Source organism: Piliocolobus tephrosceles, chromosome 9 (genome assembly GCF_002776525.5).
Source record: "Piliocolobus tephrosceles isolate RC106 chromosome 9, ASM277652v3, whole genome shotgun sequence".
Lineage (NCBI taxonomy): Eukaryota > Metazoa > Chordata > Mammalia > Primates > Cercopithecidae > Piliocolobus > Piliocolobus tephrosceles.
Window position 1 is genome coordinate 1,520,251 of NC_045442.1, and position 20,059 is coordinate 1,540,309.

The window sequence follows — 20,059 nt, forward strand, 5'->3', positions numbered from 1 at the left end:
GTGTGTGTGGGTGTGAGTGGGTGGGTGTGAGTGGGTGTGTGTGAGTGGGTGTGTGGGTGTGAGTGGGTGTGAGTGGGTGTGAGTGGGTGTGAGTGGGTGTGAGTGTGTGGGTGTGAGTGGGTGTGTGTGGGTGTGTGTGTGTGGGTGTGAGTGGATGTGTGTGTGTGAGTGGGTGTGAGTGGGTGTGTGTGTGTGAGTGGGTGTGTGTGGCACGAACAGGAGAGAGAGCCTCTTCATCTTCCATAGAAAAAGCCCTTAACTAACGTCTAAATAAACTCAAGGATCAAGCAGCAGTAGAAGTACATCGTCTAGAAATACGAAGGTGAATTCTTGTCATGACATACTGCATGTGACCACTCTACTTTTAAAAATTGAACATATATAGTAAGACTGACACAAACACAAATCAAACAGAAGTTGCATTTTGGACCATCTCCCAGTCACGTCCGAGGGGGCACAGGAGGCTGAGGGTCTCCAGAGAGAACCAACACAGCCCCAAGCAGTGGAGGCCCCGGCTCTCCCCACGCTGGCCCCCAGGCAGCCCCCCAGCTCGGGTGTGCCTCCCTCTAGGGAGCCAGTGCAGGGGCAGCAGGCGGGGCTCAAGGAATCCTCTGCCAAGGCCCAGCCTGGCCTGGGGGGTACATCTGCCTCCCCGGGCCTTCCAGCACAAGGGCCGTACCAGGCCCAGAGAAGACCCCAGGGCAGGAGGGATGAGGGAGACTCCGGGACATTTCCTCCTGGCTGCCCTCAGCTGAGTTCAGCTCAGTGACATCGACGTCCCAGAGCTACGGTCCCTTGGAGCACGCGGCGGTGAGGTGCCAGGCGGTGGCCGGGAAGGGGTGCCTGTGCCCTGCCTCTGTCTGCATGGGTCACCATCCCAAAGGTCAGAAGAGGCCACCGGTTGCAATCGCAGCACATCACACACAAACAGGCTCAGTCCCTCACTTGGCGGCCGCCGCCCCCAGGTGTCCCAGGCTCGGGGAGGTGACCTGACCCCATACAGGAGCCTGACTTTGGGGTGCACAGGAGGATCCCCATTTCCTGACCTCTTGTGTCCTAGCTGCCCTGGGGGCTCCATCACAACCTCCTCGCCCAGAGCAGCCCCAGCCCCAGGCCCCGTCCCAGGAAGCACCCCCAGGGTCGGGGGAAGCCTGGAGTGTCACAGACATCGTGCGTTCTCCGCTGTCCCCAGAAGGACTCACACCACGCTGCTGGGCGTGGCAGGGACTGACTCTTGCCACCACACACACCAGAAAGACCCGGCTTGGGAGACCCTCCAACCCCAGGAAAGTTGGCTGTCCAGTCAAACGGAGGGACAGAGGCTGCCAACCCCCGTCCTCCACCAGCCGGCAGGCAGAGAGGGAGGGGACAGGGAAGGGAGTGGAGCCTGCAGAGCCCAGGGCGCAGGGGACGATGTCAGCCCTGCCGCTCCTCCTGCCAGGAAGGGGGCGCCCCATGGGCCCTGCCTGACCACAGCAGGGCGGGAGGGATGTGCCCCCATCCCAGCCCTGCTGAGAGGTCGCTGGAGGGACCTGCCCACAACAGGTCCTTCCTGCTTTCGGAAGCTGCTGGCTTTCCCGGGCTCACGAATGCACCCCTGTGAGCTCTGCCTCTGTCTCCACAAGGCGTTCTCCGTGTGTCTCCAAGTCTTTGCACCCAAATTTCCCTCTTCTCATGTGGGCACCAATCATTGGATTTAGGACCCACCCTGAACCAGTACGACCTCCTCTTAACTTCATTCCATCTGCAGTGACCCTATTTCCAAATAAGATCCCATTCACAGGGACTAGGGTGGACCCGAACGTGTCGTTTGGGGGACATGATTCAACCTACTGCCCCACCCCAAGATGAAGCAATGGAGACCTGGTGGGCAGTACCATCCCAGGGCCCAGGACAGCACTGTGCACTGGCACTCGCAGCAGGGACATCTGTTTAAGCTGTGTGTGTGCAGGTGTGTAGGTACGGGAGTGCACGTGTCCATGTGCAGGTGCATACACAGGAGTCCACGAGCATGAGCAGATGCAGATGTGTGAGTACAGGGGTGTGGGCACGTGTTCATGCGTGTGCATGCGTGTGTGTGCATGTGTGTCCATGCAGGTGTATGTTCATGAGTGTGCATGAGTGTGCATGTGTGTGCGTTCATGTGTGCATGTTCGTGCATGCATGTGCGTGTTCATGCGTGTGCATGTGTGTTCATGCGTGTGCATGCATGTGCGTGTGCATCTGTGGGCATGCTAAGCAAGAACAAGCAAAAAGCCAGGATCCCACAAAAGTGGAGGACTCTGATGCTTCAGGATCTGAGAGATGAGTGAAAAGCAGAAGATGGACTAAATCCACAAAGAGGCCGCTGACCACTGAGATGCCACGAGCCGGCGAGGGGTGGCAGGAGAGGGTCCTGCCCCTGGAAGACGGCCTGGGGTGCAAGCAGCATCCACGCAGTCGGTCAAGGTGCACATGACTCACAGTCCCACAGAGCCCAGGAGGCTCTCAGAGGCCCCACTGACACGGTCCCAGCCCAACACCAGCTGAGACCTGCCAGGGGCACCGACGGTGACTCCTAAACAGAGCCACGCATCAGTGCCTCCAAACCATGAGGCTTCACTTTCTCAGTCCTGGAATAACTTCCTCCGACCCCGCAGATTCCGTATGGCAAGCTGAACAGTTCCTGTGAGAAACGTTCGCCAGGATTAGAGCGGTCACAGAAACGCATTCCTACAAATACCGTTTTCCATTTCTCAGAAGAGGCAGCTGTGATAAGGCAGCCTGGGCCACCCGCTCCACAGCTGACAGGGAGGAGGCCGACCCTAGGACTGCAGCAGCTCCACCTATGCGTCCTGCCCCCGGGGGGTCCCCCCAAACTTCTAGGGAGTCACCAGGCACTGTGTGCAAGACGGGTCAGGAGGAGGGCTGTTTGGGGGATCCGCAGGGGCCACAGCAGGTGCTGTGGCACTAGTGGGGTCCCCGCCATGCCTGGAACCTGCTCTGTCCACCCCTTCTAATGCAGCATTTTAGGATTTGAAAGAGGCTCAAATCAAAGGCAACTACGCTTCCCTGAAAAGAAACGCAGCCCCAAGAGGTCATTAAAACTGTCCAAGTCCTTCTCCATCAACAACAGCATAACCTTTGGAAATGTCGGTAAACATCCATCAGCCACTATCCTCATTAGAAAAATGCGTAACGAGCCTTGGGAGGAAACAGCCTGGATGGGCCCTTTGTCCCGAACAGCAGCAGTGACCTTCGCAAGGGCCTTCCCTCTCCCAGCAGCAGAGACACGGACTCCAAGGCCGGAGCAGCACTGGCCGCTGCTCATGTTTCTCCTACTTTCCTGGCGTGGCCCTTGCTCATGGAGCTGAGCTCAGCTGCTCCACGTTGCTGAGGCCTCGAGGACACGAGGCGTCCTCAGGAACCTGGAGGCCTTGGGGCCCCACCTGCCTGGGAGCCCGCAGAGCCCACACCTGGACATGGGGTCGGAGTCCCACGCTCACCTACCTCTCTCCCACCCCACTGTCTCTGAGGCCCCAACGACACCAGCACCTCCCTGCCTGGGCCACGCCTTCTCCATGGTGAGAAAGCTGGTAGCTCACACCCTCCCCACAGCTTGTTGGAGAAAAGACTGGGACAGCCGGAGTCCCCAGAGGGAGCTGGGTGTATCCCACAGCTCTGCACATCACAAGGAGGCGAGGGGCGGGGAGAAGCAGCCGGCGTGGGGCCCTGCTCAGGCTGGAAGCCCGGAAGGACGACCGGGCCCTGCCCAGATGTGGCCACGGGAAGCCGGGGAGACCAGGACGGGAGCAGACCTGGGGCCGCAGAGGGGCCCACAGAATCCTATCACAGCAGATTTTAAAAAATGAGGAGTCTCTAAAAATAGAAAGGGAATGAAACGAAGATGCCGAAATGCGTTCCGAGGTCATGACTTGGCTGCAGAGAGAGGGTGTGACACAGCCCGAAGGGCCAGACCCCGGGACAAAAAGACGGGCAGGGCGAGCTCAGGCATTCGCTCGCACCACCCACCAGGACGCCTGCGGGCACCCTCCTTGGTGGGTGGTGTCAGGGTGCTTTTCTTCCTAAACCATCATACTGTATCATAATAGTATTATATATATTATTTCAGTAATATGTGACATTATATTGTTATATTTTAAATATTTTACACAGCTATATGAAATGTTGATATACATATATTAACGTTTACATCTATAAAATGGATCGTGTTAACATTAAGAGTCAAGATTTCTGGCATCAGACACAAAAGTGAATCCTAGCTGTGTCGACTGCAAAGGTTTCGAAATAGCAGCAGCCCCAGGAGCAGGCAGCAGGAAGCAGGGCTCCCAGGAACGTGGCTGCCTCAGGCCTGAGCCAGAAAATGCACAGAGTGAGCCCAGATGACGTGGCACGGCGGGGGCAAAGCCGCCAGCAGGCTGCTGTGGTCACCACAGGACATGGACGCTGGCCTCTGTCAGCTGACCCAAGATGGTACCGTCTGAGCATGGACAGAATAGCGCTTGGATGGATCGAACCTGACCGGATATGTCAGCAAGCACGTGCGCTTTTATGAGACACACGCTCAGGAGGGACTCCTCGGCCTCGCTGGTAGGGGCTGGGGAACCAGCCCCCACATCTGCCCTGGCCTCCGTAAGAACTCTGCAAGCGGGGGGTGGCCACAAGTCTTGGTGCAGTGCCACTAAAAGCTGGTAAGGAAAGAGGTTTTTTTGCAAGAATTCCAGTGAGTAAATGAAGACCAGGGCCAGCACCTCATAATCCCTCACGAAAGAGCAAATCTTAAAGTGATCACCAACGGTGGGCGGAGCCCCAGAGTGAACACCTGGGTGAACCTGAACAGATTAGGCTGACAACCCCAAGCCTACAGCCAACCCCAGGGTCTCCAGGAGAGAACAGCCTCCTGCCGGGCAGGAGCCCCCACTGCCCCTAAAGGGGTTCTGACGAGAGAACGAGCCCCATGGTGTGGAGGAAGTCCCATCCCTCCACTCCCAATCCTCTGACACGAGGCACATGCCCTGTCCAAGGTGTTGAAGCCCGGTGAGGTCAGGGGCGAGGATTTGGAGCTGCAGGTGAGACCCAGGAAGCAACTAAGATGCCTGGCAACAGGTCCACATGGCATTAGGGCATCTCACCGGAGGTGGGCACAATGCTTGGCTTTGAAGGCACGGATGGGCAGGGGCCTCCAGCAGCGTTCCCCGACACTGGGAAAGTCCCCCAAGTCCCAGGCACCTGACCCCCCCCGAGAAGCAACTCCAAACTCCCTGGCACCTGCCCGCCTGTCCCCCCAACACGGCCTCAATGCCCAAGTTGCTGGCCAGGAGGAGGCAGCAGGGACCGGCTGCAAGGCTGCTGGGAGCCAGGAGGTGGGGTGGGGCCTGAGCCCCTGCAGCAGGCTCAGAATTATAGGCCTCTGTTTCCCTCTGGAACAAAATAATTACAGCCTTCACGTAGGACCTGAATTCCCTGAAATCAACGCAGGGAAGTCAGCAGGGAAGTGGGAAGTCAGCAGGGAAGTCAACTGAGAAACCCGTCCTTGGAAGCAGAAGAGTGTTTTTATTTAGAGTTGGAGGAAGAGAAAAGCAAGTTTTGTGCAGGAAGCTCAAGGATGCTGTTCTAAAAGAAAAACATACATCAGAAGCCAAAGCCTGGAGACGGCGGCGTTGCTGCTTCTGCCCCAGACTCCAGCGAGCACCACACTCTTCCAGGTCCCGGCAGCTGCTCCGGCCGACTCAGCACTCCAGTGCCGGGTGCTGGGCAGCTTCCGATTATTATCTTTATTTCCCAGGAGAAATCAACATTACGAAGCTGAAGGTCAGAAGTGGCCCATGCTGCCCCCATGGCCTGTGCACCATGGACCTTTCTGGAGCAATGAGCCCCTCCCTCGCCCCCACAGACCCCTGAGCTGAAGCCCATCTCCACCCCTGCTCCCTGGGATCTTCCCTTCTGTCGGACGAGAGGCGGGGGTGGACCCTGGGCGGTGCCCACACTGCCCACACACACAGCACTGGAGATGCGGAGACACTGGGCGGTGCCCACGCTGCCCACACATGCAGCACTGGAGATGCGGAGACCCTGGGCGGTGCCCACACTGCCCACACACGCGGCACTGGAGATGCGGAGTGAATGAGACCAGGTGCTCCTCGTCCCGGGAGCCTGGGAACAGCACCTTCTGCGACATGATGTTTGCGATGTGATTAAATGAGGGTTTTGAGATGAGCAGCCCTATCTGCGGGTCCCCAGATGCCACCAGGGTACTCTGAAGAGGCAGAGGCCTTATGCCCATGGAGGCAGAGCCTGGGGCGACGTGGTCATGAGAGGGGGACGTCTGGACCCCCAGAAGTTGCAGAGGCAAGAGAGCTCCTCATCCGGAGCTGAAGGTGCACAGCCCTGCACGCCTTGACTCACGCTCCTGACCCCCAGAGGCGCGGGAACAAACACCTGTGGTCTCAGGGCCCCAGTGTATGGAGGTTTGTTACAGCAGCTACAGGAAACTCACAAAAGACAAGGATGATCCCAGGGACACGGGCCGTTCAGTAGCACAGAAGCCGGTGCTCCCAGCTGCTGACAGAGGCTGTGCTGGGCACATCCCCGAAAGTCTCCTGCCAGAGCAGGAGGGGAAAGGGTTGGGCCCCTGGACCCGTCCAGCCTGCACTGTCTGGGAACCTGTGAAATCTCCCCCTTGCCCAAGAGGCCGGGACACCAGGAGAGCGAGTCCCCACTTTGGGGAGGTGCCCAGCTTCTAGTCTGCGTGTCAGCAGAGCACGGCCTGCCCCGGCCACGACAGGGCAGAGCAGGAGGTGCCTGTGCAGGAGCAAGTGCCCCTGTTGGCCCTCAGAGCTCCCAGGACCGGATGTCCCTTTGGCCCTCACGGCTCCCAGGACCGAGTGTCCCTTCGGCCCTCACGGCTCCCAGAACACCAGGCAGCCCGCCGCCCCTCTGGGCACGCCCCTCTCCCATCTGCAGTGGTGCTGGGGTACAGGGCGGGCAAGGCCCCGAGCCCCTCAGGTCCTCCCCACAGGGCTGGCCAGTGTCACCCGCTCTCCGCCACCCTCCCTCCTGCTCCCGCACAGCGCACACGTCCAGTCACCTGTCATCTCCACCCACCTCCGAGCTGCGGTCTGTGGAGCCTCCCGACCCCGGGCATTGTCCTGGCCCAGGTCCCCAGTGAATGCGGATCCCTGCCCCCAGCCCCCTGCCTGACCCGCCTCTGAGCTTTCTCCTGAGATGCCTCCAGCCAGGCCTCAGGCGCCTCCCGAGAACTGGAGGCACCCCTGAGGATGGGGCCCCATCAGGGCACAGACGGTGGCTCCCCTAGTTCCAGGAGTGACACCTGCACACTGCCCAGCCTCCCCCGTCCCCCGCCACGCTCCCTGTCCTCACAGCTGGAGGTCATTTCTTTTATTTATTTGTAAAGCTATCAGATTTTTTTTAAGTTTCGTTTTATTTTTAACTGACAAATAATAACAAGACCATCTCACTCCTCTGTCTGTAATTCTCCAACAGCACCCACAGTCTGTGCTTTGACCCACCAGGCCCTTAGTCAGCCTCTGCCCACCTCCGCAACCCCTGGAACATGCCCTGCCCTCCTGCTGCCTAGAACACTCACCCCCACCCTCGCCCCATCAGCTCCTGATTAGCTCACCATTCAGAGCCTGGCTCCTGCCACCTCCTCCAGGAAGCCTTCCCGGATCCCAGTCCAGGCCAGGTTTCTCGCTGGATGCTCTGCTTCCAGCCCCTCTTCCCTTCCTTCTCAGCAGTTCCTGTGTGTGATTATGCACTAATTTGGGAAGTGGTGATTCACAACCCTCCCCATTCCGCCCCCTCTTCTAGCTTGGGTCCAGTGGAGTGCTTGGCCCTCAGTAGAGAGGCGGGTGGGTGGTGAGGGAGAGACCAGGGGAGCAGAGAGAGGACCCTGAGCCTGGACGGGGGCAGGACCCCAGCCCGAGGCCCCGGGGCTCACACTGGGGAGGAGCTGCCTTCCCCTCTCAGGCTCGGTGGGCCCAGGCAGTGGTGGGGTGTGGGCGAGATTGCCTTCTCTGTGTCCCCATTCCCAGCTTCAGGACAAGCCTGGCCAGGCAGCTCCTGCTGGGCCCCTGACTCTGCGGGTCCAGTGGCTGCACCTGATGCAGGAGGCTGCTCCCAGGCACAGTCACCCCAGAGCCTGGTCTCCACCACCTGCCCCTGCCCCGGACCTGTGGGTGTAGGAGAAGTCCCAGGGAATGGCATCTCCTGCCGGCCTGAGAAGGCACAGTGGTCACCTCCAAGGGCAGCGGCCACAGGCCATTCACAGGTCCCAGAGCCAGCCATGGCCGCCAGGGTGGAGTGCCGCTCACTCAGAGGCGGGTCCTGTTGTCACCCGGAGAGTGGTGAACGAACAGGCTCACAGGTATCAGCTCACTGAGACCGCAACAGCAGGTGACCGGCTGGGACAAGGCCCGACAGCCTCTCTTCCTGCACAGGAGGCCAGCCCAGCCTCGGTGAACCTGGGTCAGGACCTCACATGAAGGGGTGCCCAAGTGTGCCACACAGCCAGGCATACGTCCTGGCGCGGCCCCTGCTGAGGCCAATGTGCCCGTCCCTTGTGCCAGCCAGGCCGCCTCTTGGCACCGCCGGCCACAGGCCCAGTGCCCTGGCACCCTGTGGTCTGTGTGGCATCTGCCCGCCCCTCAGCTGAGCCTCCAGCCCCGCAGCAAGCTGAGAGTGAGGGGCCTCTCACGGGGAGATGCTGGGCTCAGTGACCCTGCAACGGAGCAGATCTCGCTGTGCCTGCGGTGACTGCTCCCCAACAAGTGCCTCGGGCAGCAGACACCCACAAACCTCAGGAAGCTTCCGGCACCGCCCAGCTGTCCTCGTCCTTGGGTGGCTGCAGGAGCCGCTGGGGCCAGGCCAGGGTGGCCAGTGGGCGGGGACTGGGAGGACGACCTTCCCCAGAAGGCCTCCCTGCCCGAGCTCCAGCCCCCATGCCAGCCTCCTCCTCCCGCCCCTCCCTTGGGCATGGCCACCAGCGCCCCACACCTCACTCAGCCTCTGCTCAGGGAGGTGTACCTTCATGGTGGTGTTGGCGGGTCCCCCTTCCCAGGAAAGGCAGGTACCCCTGCATTTCCCCTACAAGGAGCAGACCAGAGGTGCACTGCTGACACTTCAAAGCAAACGTGTCCCCCAGGGACCACCAACCCCACAGAGGGCAGGAGATCCCAGGCCCCACGAGACACCAAAAACCCAAGCAGGCACGCACCACTCTGCGCTTTGGTGCTGAAAGGATCTGGCACCCCCACTCCCAGAGCAGGGGGCTGGTCCTGGCGCGGGCCCCGTGCGGGCGCAGGCCCCGAGCGAGCGCAGGCACTGCCCCCCGTGGAGGCAGGCAAACCCGTCTGGTGAGATTCTTCCTCTACTTCCGGATAAACACAGCCGGCCCTGAGCCTGCAAGACTGCGTCCTCCTGTCCTCCCGGTTGGGCACTCCCTGCCAGCCAAGGCCTCGGGCCTCACTTGGGGACGTCCTGCAAGGGGAGACGTCATGCCCTGTAAATGCCTGAGTCCAGAACTCGGGGAGGCCCCCGGACAGCAGACGGGAGTCCTCTGACCTTCCTCCTACCCCTCAGAGGATGGTGCTCTGGCTTTACACATTCCCCAGACTCGAGCTGAGAGGCGGCGCCCACACCCACTCCCCAACACGGCACCTGCCCCACCTCTGCCCCAAGGCCCCAGAACTGATCAGAAAAGGGCCTGGTTCCTGGGGTCGGGGGAGCAGCCACGTTTGTGCCTGGCCTCAGGACAGCAAGGCAGATGTAGCCAGGTGGCTGGAGGGAGCGGGTGAGGCCAGGCCAGAGCCTGAGCAGCCGGGCAGCCTGGGGACCCTGGGGACCCTGGCTTGACCACAGTGGTGTCTCATCACTGCTTCCACCCAGAACCCCAATACGCAGGGTGCAGCAGTGGAGGGGCACCCAGGCACTCCAGTCCCCACCCCCACCGAAGGCTAAGGCCCAAGGATTGTCACCTGGGAAGCTCTAGGGCCTCTGGGCAGGTGGCCAGGGCAGACAAGGTCACCAGATGTCACCAAGGCCTAGGCGGAGCCCTGCCCCTGCCCTCTGCATACAGCCCCCGGCCCTGGAATCTCTGCATCCAGGTGGCAATTAGGCTATGGAGCCAGGAATAAGAGCACAGAGGACCACCAGCTGCCCCACCCAGAGAGAAGTCCTCCCTGGCCTGCCTCTCCTGCCGGGGAGACAGGAAGGGCATCTAGGAGGTGCTGGGAGGCCTCTGGAGCTGGGAGAGCGGCCTTGAGAAGCTCAGCGCAGACAACAGCCCCTCGGCAGGCTCCAGATGCCCCACATAGCGACCCGCGGGGACACAGGTGGCTCCCCCAGCCCCACGAGATGACACCCCCACACCTCCACACAGCGTAGTGCCCCCCGGGTACAGGAATCCACACAAGGCCTGGCTGGAGACTCTACAAAGTGCTCCTAGGAGAGCCCGAGAGTGAGACACTGTCCCCAGGAACATGGCCTGGGTCCCCGGCGCCTGGCCACGCACACAGCCTGCTGACCGTGGAGTGCGCACCGACCCAGGAGGAAGATTCGGGGCTGGTGGGGGCAGGGCTGGGCCAGTCTGGGGAGTCGAGGTGGGGTCTTCATCTGAGGGTGGGAAGCTCACCTCGCCCTCCCTCCTTCGATGTCCTGGGATGGCCCATCGTGTGCAGGAGGCGGCTCCCACTCTGATCTTTGGGAAAAGCAGTGAGAGTTTGCTCTCTGCTGACAGGGCCCCAACCCGGGCTCTCCCCTCCCCAGGACCAGTCAAACCACATCCCTGACTCCAAACAACTAAGGAGAGCATGAGAATCTCCCTTCTGGCCTTTGAAAAATGGCTGCCACACACAAACTCACTTAGTGCTCTGAACAAGCACCGGTGGTGACCGGCCTCCTCACAGTGCGCCTCTTGTGTGAATCAGAAGCGCAGATGACATTATCAGTGAGGGCAACCATTTTCCAGATGCCTGGGGCCCCGAGCAAGGGAGCTGAGGAGCACAGGCAGTGGCTCCCTGGGCCTCAGGGCTCAGAGCAGAGGCACAGCCTGGACACAGGTGTGAGCTTGGGCCGGCCGGGGGAAGGAGGCTGCCGCTGGCACACTCACCTGGTCAGGGAACCAGTTACGTTTCAAACTGGGTTAAGAGCTCCCTGATTTCCGGGGCCACGTGTCGCGCAGCATTTGCAGCCTCGGTTATAGCTTTCCGATACATCCCCTTCTTCTTACGGTTAAATCTCAGTTTGAAAAATTCAGAGAAAGGGGAGAGTTTTGAAATAGACAAGAACGACGTAGTTGGAGAACCAAACCACGAGACCTTCGCTTCTCGCCAAGACGGCTCTCCGTCCTCCTTCTGGCCGAGGCTGATGTCAAGAACACGCGCCGGCCACCAAGGAAAACCATGGATCTTACCCCACACGATGTCCCCCACGGCCACAGTCCTGCCGTCCTCCGTGATGCACTCCGACACGCTCTGTGTGTGCAGCCTGACCGTCAGGGGCGGCACGGTTTGGGGAGCCTCTCTGGACGCGGAGGGCGCCGACGCGCCGTGGCCAGGGGAGAGGTCACCCGTGTCTGCCGGTGTCCCTTCCGAGCCGGACGATCTGGCCTCGTCGAGGCTGTCGCTGCTGCACGCTGACTCGCTGGCACAGTCCGCTCTCCCCTCAGGGCAGCTGACAAGAAAAGCCAAGTCCTCACCTCCCTGTGCGCCCTGGGGACAGCTCTTGAAGTCATCGTCCTCACCTGAACTTCCGGAAGACAAGTCCCCCAGCCCACCAGCATGGCCGTCCGCACAGGGCGCGGGCGAGCTGGCCCGCGGGTACCCGTTCAGCTCCTCCACCAGCTCGGCCCGGTACACGGGCTCGTGCTCGCTGTCCCCCAGGCGGTGGGGCTTCAGGCGGATCTTGGGGGGCGGCAGGTCCGCGCTGGGCGGCACGGGCCGCGTCAGTTTCAGCTTGGGGATGGATGCCGAGGGTGCGCCAGACGGCCGGTCCCGGGACTCTCTGTCCAGCACCTCAGGGTCCAGGCTGCCATCGTCCTGGGGGGCCTGCTGGGGACGGAAGGGCTCCAGAGAGCCGTGCACGCGGGAGGGGATCTTGACCACCTCTCCCTTGCCCTGGGGTGTGCTGTAGGAGATCTTGATGACCGGGCTCCGCGGGACCTGCTCTGCCGGTGCCCTGTCCTCCTCTCGCCTCTCCCTCTTGCTCCTCCTGGCCGTGGCCCCAGTCATGGGGTCGCTGTTCTCTGGCTCCTCCGGCTTGCGGAGTTCCCTGTCCGGGCCACTGCCCAGCCTCCTGCGGGCCCTGGGCGCGGCTGGGGGTCCAGGGCTGGCCTCCGGGGGGCTCAGCGTGCTCTTGCACTTCTCACAGAGCACCTGGCGCGGCCGCAGGCGGATGGTGCTGAGAATGAGGCGTCCTGGGTCGCGGTTGCGGGACAGACGCCGCCGGGTGCGCTTGATGGTCCTGGGCGGTGGCTGGGGCACCCACAGCTTGTACGTGTCCCGGAGCCACAGCGGGTGAGGGAAGGGGGCGCCTTCGAAGTATGGCGGGTACGGGGGCAGGCTTCCGGCGGGCAGCGGCGGCACGAGGGGCGGGGGTGGCTCAGGACCGGTGGTCTCAGGGGGCTGAACCCCGTGGGGAGGAGGTGGGGAGCCAGACCCCAGCTGCATCACCTCTGCGTCCCCCTCTTCGGGGACCCGGCCATGGCTGTTGTTGGCGGGCGGGTCGTTGACCTGGGGCAGCAGAGCTGACGGGGGCAGGCCAAAGAGGCCAGACCTGGCAATGGAGAGAGAGAAACCACAGTGAGAAGGGACCCTGGCACACCCACCACCTGCACCCAGAGCCAAGGCCCCCAACCCATGAATGCTCCAGCAGGTCCGGGCAGCGAGCCATGCCCTGAGCCCACGCCCGCTATGTGCACCCTGGGCTGCACACATCAGGGCAAGGCATGAGCCTTCCAAAGCCACGCAGCATGTAGCCTGGAGGCTGCTTCCCTGGCCTGAGAGGCACAGAGGCTCCGAATCTCAGTCCATGGCCCCGGGGGACATGTGGACCCTGGCAGGAATGCTCCCAGGAAGCCTGACCTGGCTGCCCGTGGCCCGTGGCCCTGGGCCCCAAAACTCAGGCCCCTTGCTCACAGGCTCAGCTGCTCCCTCCTCTCCTCTCCGAGGGGCTGGGGGACTCAGGGAAGACCCCGTAGGGCCAGGTGACCCTTCACCCCCCAATGCAAGCCCCTGGAGAATGCTGTCCTGCAGGAACAGGGTTCCAGGTACATGACGTGTGCCTGGGGTGGGGCTGCATGTGGCCCAGGGCTGAGCCCTCTGGAGGTAGCCCAGATGCTTTCAGTGACCCCGAGAGAGACCTCATCCCCATCTGCCCACACAACCTGGAAGGCCTCCCTGCCTGCCTGGCACCCTCAGGCCCTCCCCCACCGGGCCACACGATCTGCAGAAGAAGGGGCACGGGGGGAGGGAAGGGGCACAAGGGAAGGGAAGGGGCACAAGGGAAGCGGCACAAGGGGGGAAGGGATACAAGGGGGGGAAGGGGCACAAGGGGCAGGAGCAGCCACTGCTGGGGGAGCCACAGTTAAGGCCCTGCGGCTGCCACAGCCAGGCCACCAATCCCAGGTAAAGGCCTTCTCATCCTGGGACTCGATGGGCCAGGCAGCCTGCACTTAACGGGCAGCACCCAGCACAGTGTGTGGCTTTGGGGGATTTGTCATCAGAAGCCGGTGGCAGCTCACGTCCTAGAGTGCAGGCCACCTCGCTGCACAGACACCCGGCTGCCCCATCATTCTCGAGGCCCAGTGCAACAATGTCCCCAAGCCTCATCCCGCCCAAGAAGCCACTGTGAGCGTGTCAGGAAACCAGTTCTGGGAATGCTGATGTTACCACAAACCACCGAAGACAGGGCCACGGAGTCCGCGTGTTTCCACAGTGAACACGTGTAACTTGTAACAAATGGAATGCAATTTTCAGGACTGCTCTAGCTAAACCAGAGAAAGAGAGAGATGGAAAGAAAGAGACAGAAAAGCAAGATAGCACTGCGACTCGCTGGGAGGGCGCAGCAGTGGCCTTTGGGCCTGTGAGGGGATGAACACGGGGCAGGGGGTTCTGCTCTGTGGTGGGTGGGGGTGGTCACAGTGAGCCCCACCCGCCCCATTCTTCTCCGGCCCAGCACCGCTGTGGTGCCTGCAGCCATGGGCTAGTGACGGCAGGAGTGTCTCCGGAGTGCGGGCCAGGCCCCCTGTGCACAGGGTCTCACTGAGCCCCGCAGCAGCCATGGGAACCAGGCTGTCTCCAACTCTGATGGGCTGAGACTTCCTCGGGAAAGGAGAGTCAGGCACACGGGCCTAAGGGCATGATGCACTGAGGCCAATCCCGGGCGGCACCCTCACCAGCCCCAGCCAGGTGCTGGTGCCAGGACCGAGGAGCACAGACCCCATGCACCCGGGGCCAGCGGGCCACACCTGGCCACTCCAGCGTTTGTGAAGAAAGTTTTACCAGCACATAGCACAGCCCCCAGGCTCCTTTATACACTATCTGTGAGCCAGGCCATAGTGGGGCCACCCGAGCCAGCGACTTTCACTTACAGAAAAGGTTTGCCAGAGTTAAGCCACAGAAGATGCGCCTTTGCCCAAATCCGACCCCCACCCCAGGGTTCCAGGCTGGTGTCTCCAAGTCCCCTGGTCTCATAGCCAGGACTGGCCTCCACAGCGCAAATCAGCAGCCAGTTCGTCATTTTCCACGAGCACCTTGTGAGCATTGAACACAAGCTAAGCATTCTGAGAACCAACCTCGTGTGGTGACATAAGCACGTCCATGTGCGTGCACACTCCTCACACTGGTGCACACGCCCGCTGGGGCACGCAGGCACCCTGAGCTTCTGGGTCAGCGTGCTTACGGCCCCTTGCTGTTGGGGGAGCCAGGAATCCCTCCATAGGACCTACTGCACCCCATGAAAGGGCCTCAAATGAGGGCAAATGAGGGGATGTTGCAAAAAGAAGGCCCCCCAAGGAGCAGAAGTATCCCTGCCAGAGGACAGTGGCTACGACAGTCAGAGGGAGGGGGCAACCCTGCTAGGGCTGCGGAACATGGCACCCTGATCACACGGGGTTGTGGACTGGGCTGAAGGTGCCAGGAGCCTGAGGAGGGCCCCACAAATGGAGCCAGCCCCACCCCTTGCCCCAGGATCTTTAGCCACAGGGCTGGGGTTAGTCCCCCCCAGGCAGATCAAACGGGTGGGGTGCAGCCTGCGCTTTGCCATCCCCTTTGGGACCCTGAGTCACACCTGCATCAGTGCCCAGGGACCGGACAAGCCAGCCCTGCAGAAATGGCCGGTGACCCTGGCACGTCAGGCAGCTGTACTTCCTTCCTGGAGCTGCCGCCCTGCCCAGGCCACACCCCAACGCATGGTGGGTAAACAGGGTGGGAACAGCTCACTCCCCAGGCTGGAATGGATGGGGGAACCCAGCCCCTGGGATCTTGCAAAGCTCACAGCAGGGCCGCCGGCTGCTGCTTGGCTCCTGCCCTGCTTGAGCAACCCCATGAGATATAGATCACAGTCTTCCCATTTCAGAGTGGCCGGCGAGGCCGGTGAGACCAGGGAACATGCCTCCAGGTTGAGCGGGTGGGCGTTGGCTGGGGTCTGCTGCCTCCAGCCATGAGGATGGTGCTGGCACAGGAAGAATCCTCAGGGGCTTATCCTGGACCCTGGGATGTGAAGAGCGGTCCTTCTGGAAGTGCACAGGTCCAGTGTGGTTCCCCACACACCCACCCCTAGGGACAGGGCCCCGCAGGCCTGGCTGTGCCCCACAAGTAACACCGAGCCTTGGCAGGTGGGAAGATGGGGTGGCCCTGGAGCCAGATGACCCTGCTGGGTCCAGGCTGCCCTTTTAGAGCCACCTGTTGGGCCTTGCCTGTGGGGAAGAGGACACGTGAGGGGCCCCGTGAAGTAAGCCTCACACAGCATCCTTGCGAGCTCAGGGATAGAACAAATAACCGTTGCTTTGAGAAAGGGCTGGGGAAACTGAGGCAGGGGTGAGATGCCCAGGAGTCTCTAATTGCAGAATGGACCAGACCCCAAAGCAAAAAGTACCACAGTGCCATTCCTAATGGCACAGCAGCGCCCCGGCAAGGACACGGGGGTCCTGGAGACCAGGCCTGAGGTCCTCAGCCAGACACAAGTGGCTGAGCCTTAACTCGGCCATGGCGGCCCTGGGGCCTCGCCTGGATGTCAGGCTCAGCCAAACTCCCAGAAAGGCCCAGGCCTGAAGTCGGCCCGGGGCCGTGGCCGGGAGCAGCACAGCCCTGGCTGCCTGCCCAAGCCCCCTGCACTCACTGGCGGTGCCTCCCCATGGCTTCCCCATTCTACAGACCAGGGCCACGAGATGGCAGATGCCCACATGGCAGCCTCCTGTCTGCCCTCCAGGGCCCACATTCGCCCTGGACCTTCCTTCCTTGCTTTCTGATGAGGAAAGGCCACCCTGTTGTGGCCTAAAGAGGTAAGGAAAATGTGGCTCCTGGAACAGGAACAGGCAGCCTCAGTGCAGCCCAGGACAACCTGAGTCTGGCACCCAAGACCTCGGCTGTGCTCCCGTGTCAGTCTAGAAAGCGTCTGCAGTCTCCCCACAGCAGGACAGCATGCGGGAAACGGGTGGGTGAGTCAGGCCTGCAGGGGGCAGTGGGGCCTCCTGGGGCCACCTCTCTCAGGAGTTAGGGAAAACAGGCTGGCAGGGGAAGCCACAGGCTAGACACCAGGGAGCACCTCCTCCAAGGCCTCGCAAGCGGAGCCTGCCTCACCCTGTGGGCACTTGCCCCAGGATCTCCAGGGGAGAACAGGTGGGGCCAGGTGGCCACGGCCAGCCCGGGTGTCCTGGACTCAAGGGTTTATGAGCCATCAGCATGGTCCCTCTCTAAGCCCTGTGGGGCTCCCCAAGTAGCACAAGGCCCGGTCCCCACCCCACACCCTCCTTACCCACTCACTCAGATGCCACCCCCTTGAGACGCTCCTAAGACCAGCCATGCTAGCCAGGCCTCCCGGTGCCCTGGCCTTCAATGCACTAGGCCTGCGTCCCTCTCCCTCCCCAAGGGCAGAGGGCACATCCCGTCACCACTGCAGCCCTGGCTCGGTGCTCCTGCTGGGTTGTTGAGTGAATCATCCCAAGAGCGGCCCCCAGCAGTGGAGCCTCCACCTCGACAGGTGAGCCCAGGACACAGCTCAGGGTGCCCTTCTGCCGGGACAGACAGTGTCTGGGGTTCTCAGTGGGAGCTAGGGTGTCTGAGCTAGGGTGTGGCTCACAGAGGACGGTCCCCTGACCTTTCCAGCAGTCTGTGTCTGGAACCATAGGTAACCCACAACTGGGGGAGGCCGATAAATACCAGCTCAGGGATGGAGTCAGGAGGCCCTGGGGGCAGGCCAGCCCTTCCGCTCTTGGAGCCTCATCTGTCCTCAGCCACCCCTCAGCCAGGGCCACCCCACCCAAGATCCTCAACTGGAAGTATACACCTAAATCACCCACAAAACAGTGCAGGTCAGGGCAAGGCTTGCGTCATCAGCGCTCTGAAAGGAATCACCACATTGGCCCAGTCGCGGGGAAGATCACTGGAAGCCGCCTGCTCCGGGCTCAGCCCACTTCCTGGCACACAGTAGGTGTGCAGTGAACTCACCCGGATGTACACGCAGGCTGATACTCAAGAGAATCTTGCTTCAGATCACATGGCCTTCCGGCACAGGCCAGGCAATTCCACCCACCTGCCAGGCCCCTCTCCCCTCTGCTTTGCAAACAAGGGAGATAATGCCATCTCCCAAATCGGCCGACAATAAACACCGGCTGCTGAGCCCACCTCAGCCCTGCATCCCGGCGCCTGTGTGAGCGGGGCCGCCATTCCCATGGGATTGCTCTGAACAGGTGCCTGGCTGCCCGCCTCCTGCGCTCAACAGAATCTGCACAACGCCGGTTGCGCTGGGACCCACAGGTTCCCTGAGGTGGGCGGACACCTGTCACAGGGCTCCCAGCAGCTCTTTCTTGCGAGTCAGCACCCACACTTGGGGACTGGGCCTCCACTGTCACACGTGAGGGATAAGGGTGGGCACCACACCCTGACAAGAAACTGTCACCTGGGGAAGGCAGGTCAGCACCCTGTGGTCCAAGGCAGAGCTGGAAACAGGAGCCCTGAGACTCAGAATACAAGGGCAGAGAACCGGCTGGAGACTCAGGCACAGGGGAGACAAGGGAGGGGGCAGGGGTCCTTCCAGGACAGCCTCAGGACTGAGGGTCGGGGAGCCTGCTCTACCTTCAGATTCCCCACAAGGACAAGGGGGCCAGCCCAAGGCAGCAAGGGCGGCTGCTAAGTGGCTGTGCCCGCAGAGGCCTAGCTCCCGGCTCCGTGGGCGGCTCTGGTTACAGCTGAACGTGGCAGGCAGGGTTGACACCCATGCATCCTACAGCTGCCAGTTCCCACGCCGGGGGTCCCATCGGGCCTGGTTTTTTCCATGAAGTGCAGGTGGTGGTGTAGATTTGCAAACAAGGTTAGCCATGGGCTTCAGGGAAGAGAGCCCAAGGCCACTGCAGATATTCTCAGCCTCCCTTGTCTTGAGTCAAGGAGCCCAGGAAATGGGGCGACCCGCTGCTGCTCGTGCCCCTCTCCAGGGAAGAAAGGCCAGACAAGGTGGTGCAGGTTTGGCAAGGGTGCGGCCCTTCGGACCAGGACCGAGCCCAACCCTGCCTGCTGGAGGAAGCTGAGACTGACGGTGGAGGGGATGGCAGCTCCCAAGTGGCGATTCTGCAGCCCCTGAGTGTCGCTCCGTCCTGCCCGTGCACTCCCAGCGATAGCCCACACGGAGCGGGCAACAGCCACACGGGAGCCATATGTTAAATCACATGACTTGTGGATAAATGGCTTCTGGCACATCTAATGAAGAGATAACGTCTGCGAAATAATTGTGGAAGGAACATGGTCCTCTCTGCTAATTCATGTCACTGGGCAAAAATCTGGGCTCCACTGATGGAAAAAGTTGGGCCTTTACAAGAGGAGCCTTTTCCTGCTTCCAGTTTCAAAAGAAAGCCCTGCAGGAGCGCAGCGAGGCCACAGCCTGATTCATGCCTAATCATTGATCTGGCAGCGACAGCTCCCTGCCATGTGACATGGTGTCCAGGAGGCTCATCTGCACTGCATGGGTCGCTGCAGCCGGTGCACAGGTGTCGCTCGGGGGAGCCGCCCCGCCCTGCCCTGCGCCCCCCACCCAGGAAGCCAGGGCTCCCAGGGAATGTACCCATAGCTCCCACAGCTTGTACCTCTTTACGTCCCCATGACTCAGGGCTCCCTGGCCTGAAACTGTTCTTAAAACGCACAGCTGGGCGCAACTGCTCTCCCTGAATCCAAACCTCAGCCGCGGAGTCACTCCCAGCAGCCAGGGGCCCATGGCCTTCGACAGGGCACCCCCACCTGTGAGCAATTGCCAGGGCAAGGCCACGGGGCATCTGACCCTCCCCCGTTTTAACGACAATTCTGCCAACAGCTGAATTCAACAGTGGGTCTAAACAAAGAAAAGTGCGTTAATTATGGCAGATGTGTGGAGTTCCGGGACCCCAGTCCCGCGCCCCCCGCCCGGGCCCGGCCCAGAGCCCGCCCCGAAAAGTCGCGACGACTTTGAGAACCACTTTCGCCCCCCGAGTGGCGGCCGCGCTCGCGCGCCCCGGAACCTGGGCTCGGCAGAAACCGAAAGCTGGCGCCAGGGTCGCGCCACCCCCACCCCAGAGGCGGGTCCCGGGTCTCCGAGCGGCGGAGGGAGGTGCGGGGGGGGGAGGACCCCAGGGGTGTCCCGGCCCGCGCCCCCGCTCACTTTTTCGTGCAGTCCAGCAGGATCCCCGCGAAGCTCCGCTCGCCGCAGCTCACCGTGACCACCAGCGCGCCGTTGACGACCTGCTCCACCCGCACGGGCAGCCGGCAGCCGGCGCGCGGCTCCATGCTCCCGCCGCGTCCCAGGCCGCCCCCGCCCCGCCGCCGCCGCCGCCGCCGCCGCCGGGTCAGCCCCGCGCGTG

The 20,059-nt window shown here is 61.8% G+C and overlaps 1 protein-coding gene across 11 annotated transcripts in view; it reads right to left on the reverse strand.

Annotated features, from left to right (window-relative positions):
* Positions 1–20,059, reverse strand: part of PWWP2B (PWWP domain containing 2B) — a 28,602-nt gene that overhangs the window by 7,008 nt on the left and 1,535 nt on the right. Inside the window, exons 1-6 of one of the 11 annotated variants that reach the window (XR_002725149.2) lie at positions 19,861–20,053; positions 11,129–12,792; positions 10,652–10,717; positions 9,236–9,498; positions 9,046–9,105; positions 7,643–7,760 (exon numbers count right to left, since the gene is read on the reverse strand). Coding sequence is in view for 2 of the 11 variants with exons in the window: in XM_023185796.2 (XP_023041564.1) it covers positions 11,145–12,792; positions 19,861–19,985 (1,773 nt within the window). In the remaining 9 variants the exon portion in view is untranslated. Of the gene's footprint in view, positions 1–7,642; positions 9,499–10,651; positions 10,718–11,128; positions 12,793–19,860; positions 20,054–20,059 lie in introns of those variants that run through there. The other 10 variants (XR_002725148.2, XR_002725145.2, XR_002725147.2 and 7 more) reach the window with 10 other exon arrangements.